The 1,145-nt window shown below is 49.2% G+C and overlaps 1 protein-coding gene across 1 annotated transcript; it reads right to left on the bottom strand.

The window, feature by feature from the left end:
• Positions 1-9: 9 nt before the first annotated feature.
• Positions 10-1,144, bottom strand: CSUI_010672 (uncharacterized protein; the record flags this gene model as incomplete). The annotated part of the gene is made up of 1 exon (XM_068070774.1): positions 10-1,144. The coding sequence occupies exon 1, from the start codon at positions 892-894 to the stop codon at positions 10-12; it is 885 nt and encodes a 294-aa protein (XP_067917250.1). The 5' UTR covers positions 895-1,144.
• Position 1,145: the final 1 nt, after the last annotated feature.

Raw genomic sequence — 1,145 nt, forward strand, 5'->3', positions numbered from 1 at the left:
TCGTCGTCCTCATCGAATTCTCATCATCATCCTTCCTTGTTGTTGATGGTGAGAATTCGATGAGGACGACGATGGAAGATGATGCCGGCCCTCAGGGTATCGACTGGATCGATTTCCTCCTCCACGACTCTTCGAATTGTGATTGTTACTACTACTATTATTATTACTAGATGGCATCATCATCATCATCCCAGCATGAGGCGTTGGACTAGTATTATGACTCGAGTTGGGTGGTGTCATAATGGGTGTAGAGACACCCCCTGGTGGGGGTGTGGAAGGGCTTGTATGATGTTGATGAGAATGGTGATGATGGTGGTGGTGGTGGCTATTCGTCGATGTTGTTGTTGTTGTCGTCGTCGGACTAGGATGAGAATGTGAGTGATACGTTTGAGGCACCGACCCCGAATTCAACTGAGGTGGGGGTGATGAAGGTTGCTGTTGTTGATTCGTCGAAAGGGAATGACCCCCCGCCGTATGCAGCTGCGCCCCTCCACCTCCACGTGATTGAGATGCTGATGGTGTCGTAGAAGACGACTGATAATGTTTCCTTCTAGGGCCGCGTGAAGATGACGAGGAGGAGGAAGCATCATGTCCTTTCGATGAAGAAGTAGAAGACAAAGAAGATTCCCCGGGTCGATGATGAGGATTGTATGTATGATGATGGGAGCCTGTCCCTCCCCCCCCCGAGGATGAAGGTAACAAGACACCATGACTACTATGAGTATTAGTAGTGCTACTGCTCCCACCCATAAGATGATGATCATCTGGAGGTGGCGGCACAACCGGCGGACGGCCTCCTTCTCCTCCTCCCCCTCTTCCGCTTGTGTTTGTATGATCGGAATTCAGTAGACTCTTGTTGTTGTTCTTACTACTACTACTACTATTGTTAGACATGATCGGGGGAAACGTCACACCACCACCACCACTACTGCAGCTGCCACCACTTGGAGAAGAAGAGGCGGGCGCCGAAGAGGAAGAACCTTCAGGACTATGAAGACCACCTTGATTGTTACTATGAGGAGGTAAAGCAGAAAGAAGTGGAGAAGACGATGATGGAGAAGAAGAAGAAGATGAAGATGAAGAAGAAGAGCAACCAACAGAAGAACAAGCATTTCCTGACGAAGTCGCATTCTCTCGTTCAGATG

Source organism: Cystoisospora suis, assembly GCF_002600585.1.
Source record: "Cystoisospora suis strain Wien I chromosome Unknown contig_7958, whole genome shotgun sequence".
NCBI classification, from domain to species: Eukaryota; Apicomplexa; class Conoidasida; order Eucoccidiorida; family Sarcocystidae; genus Cystoisospora; species Cystoisospora suis.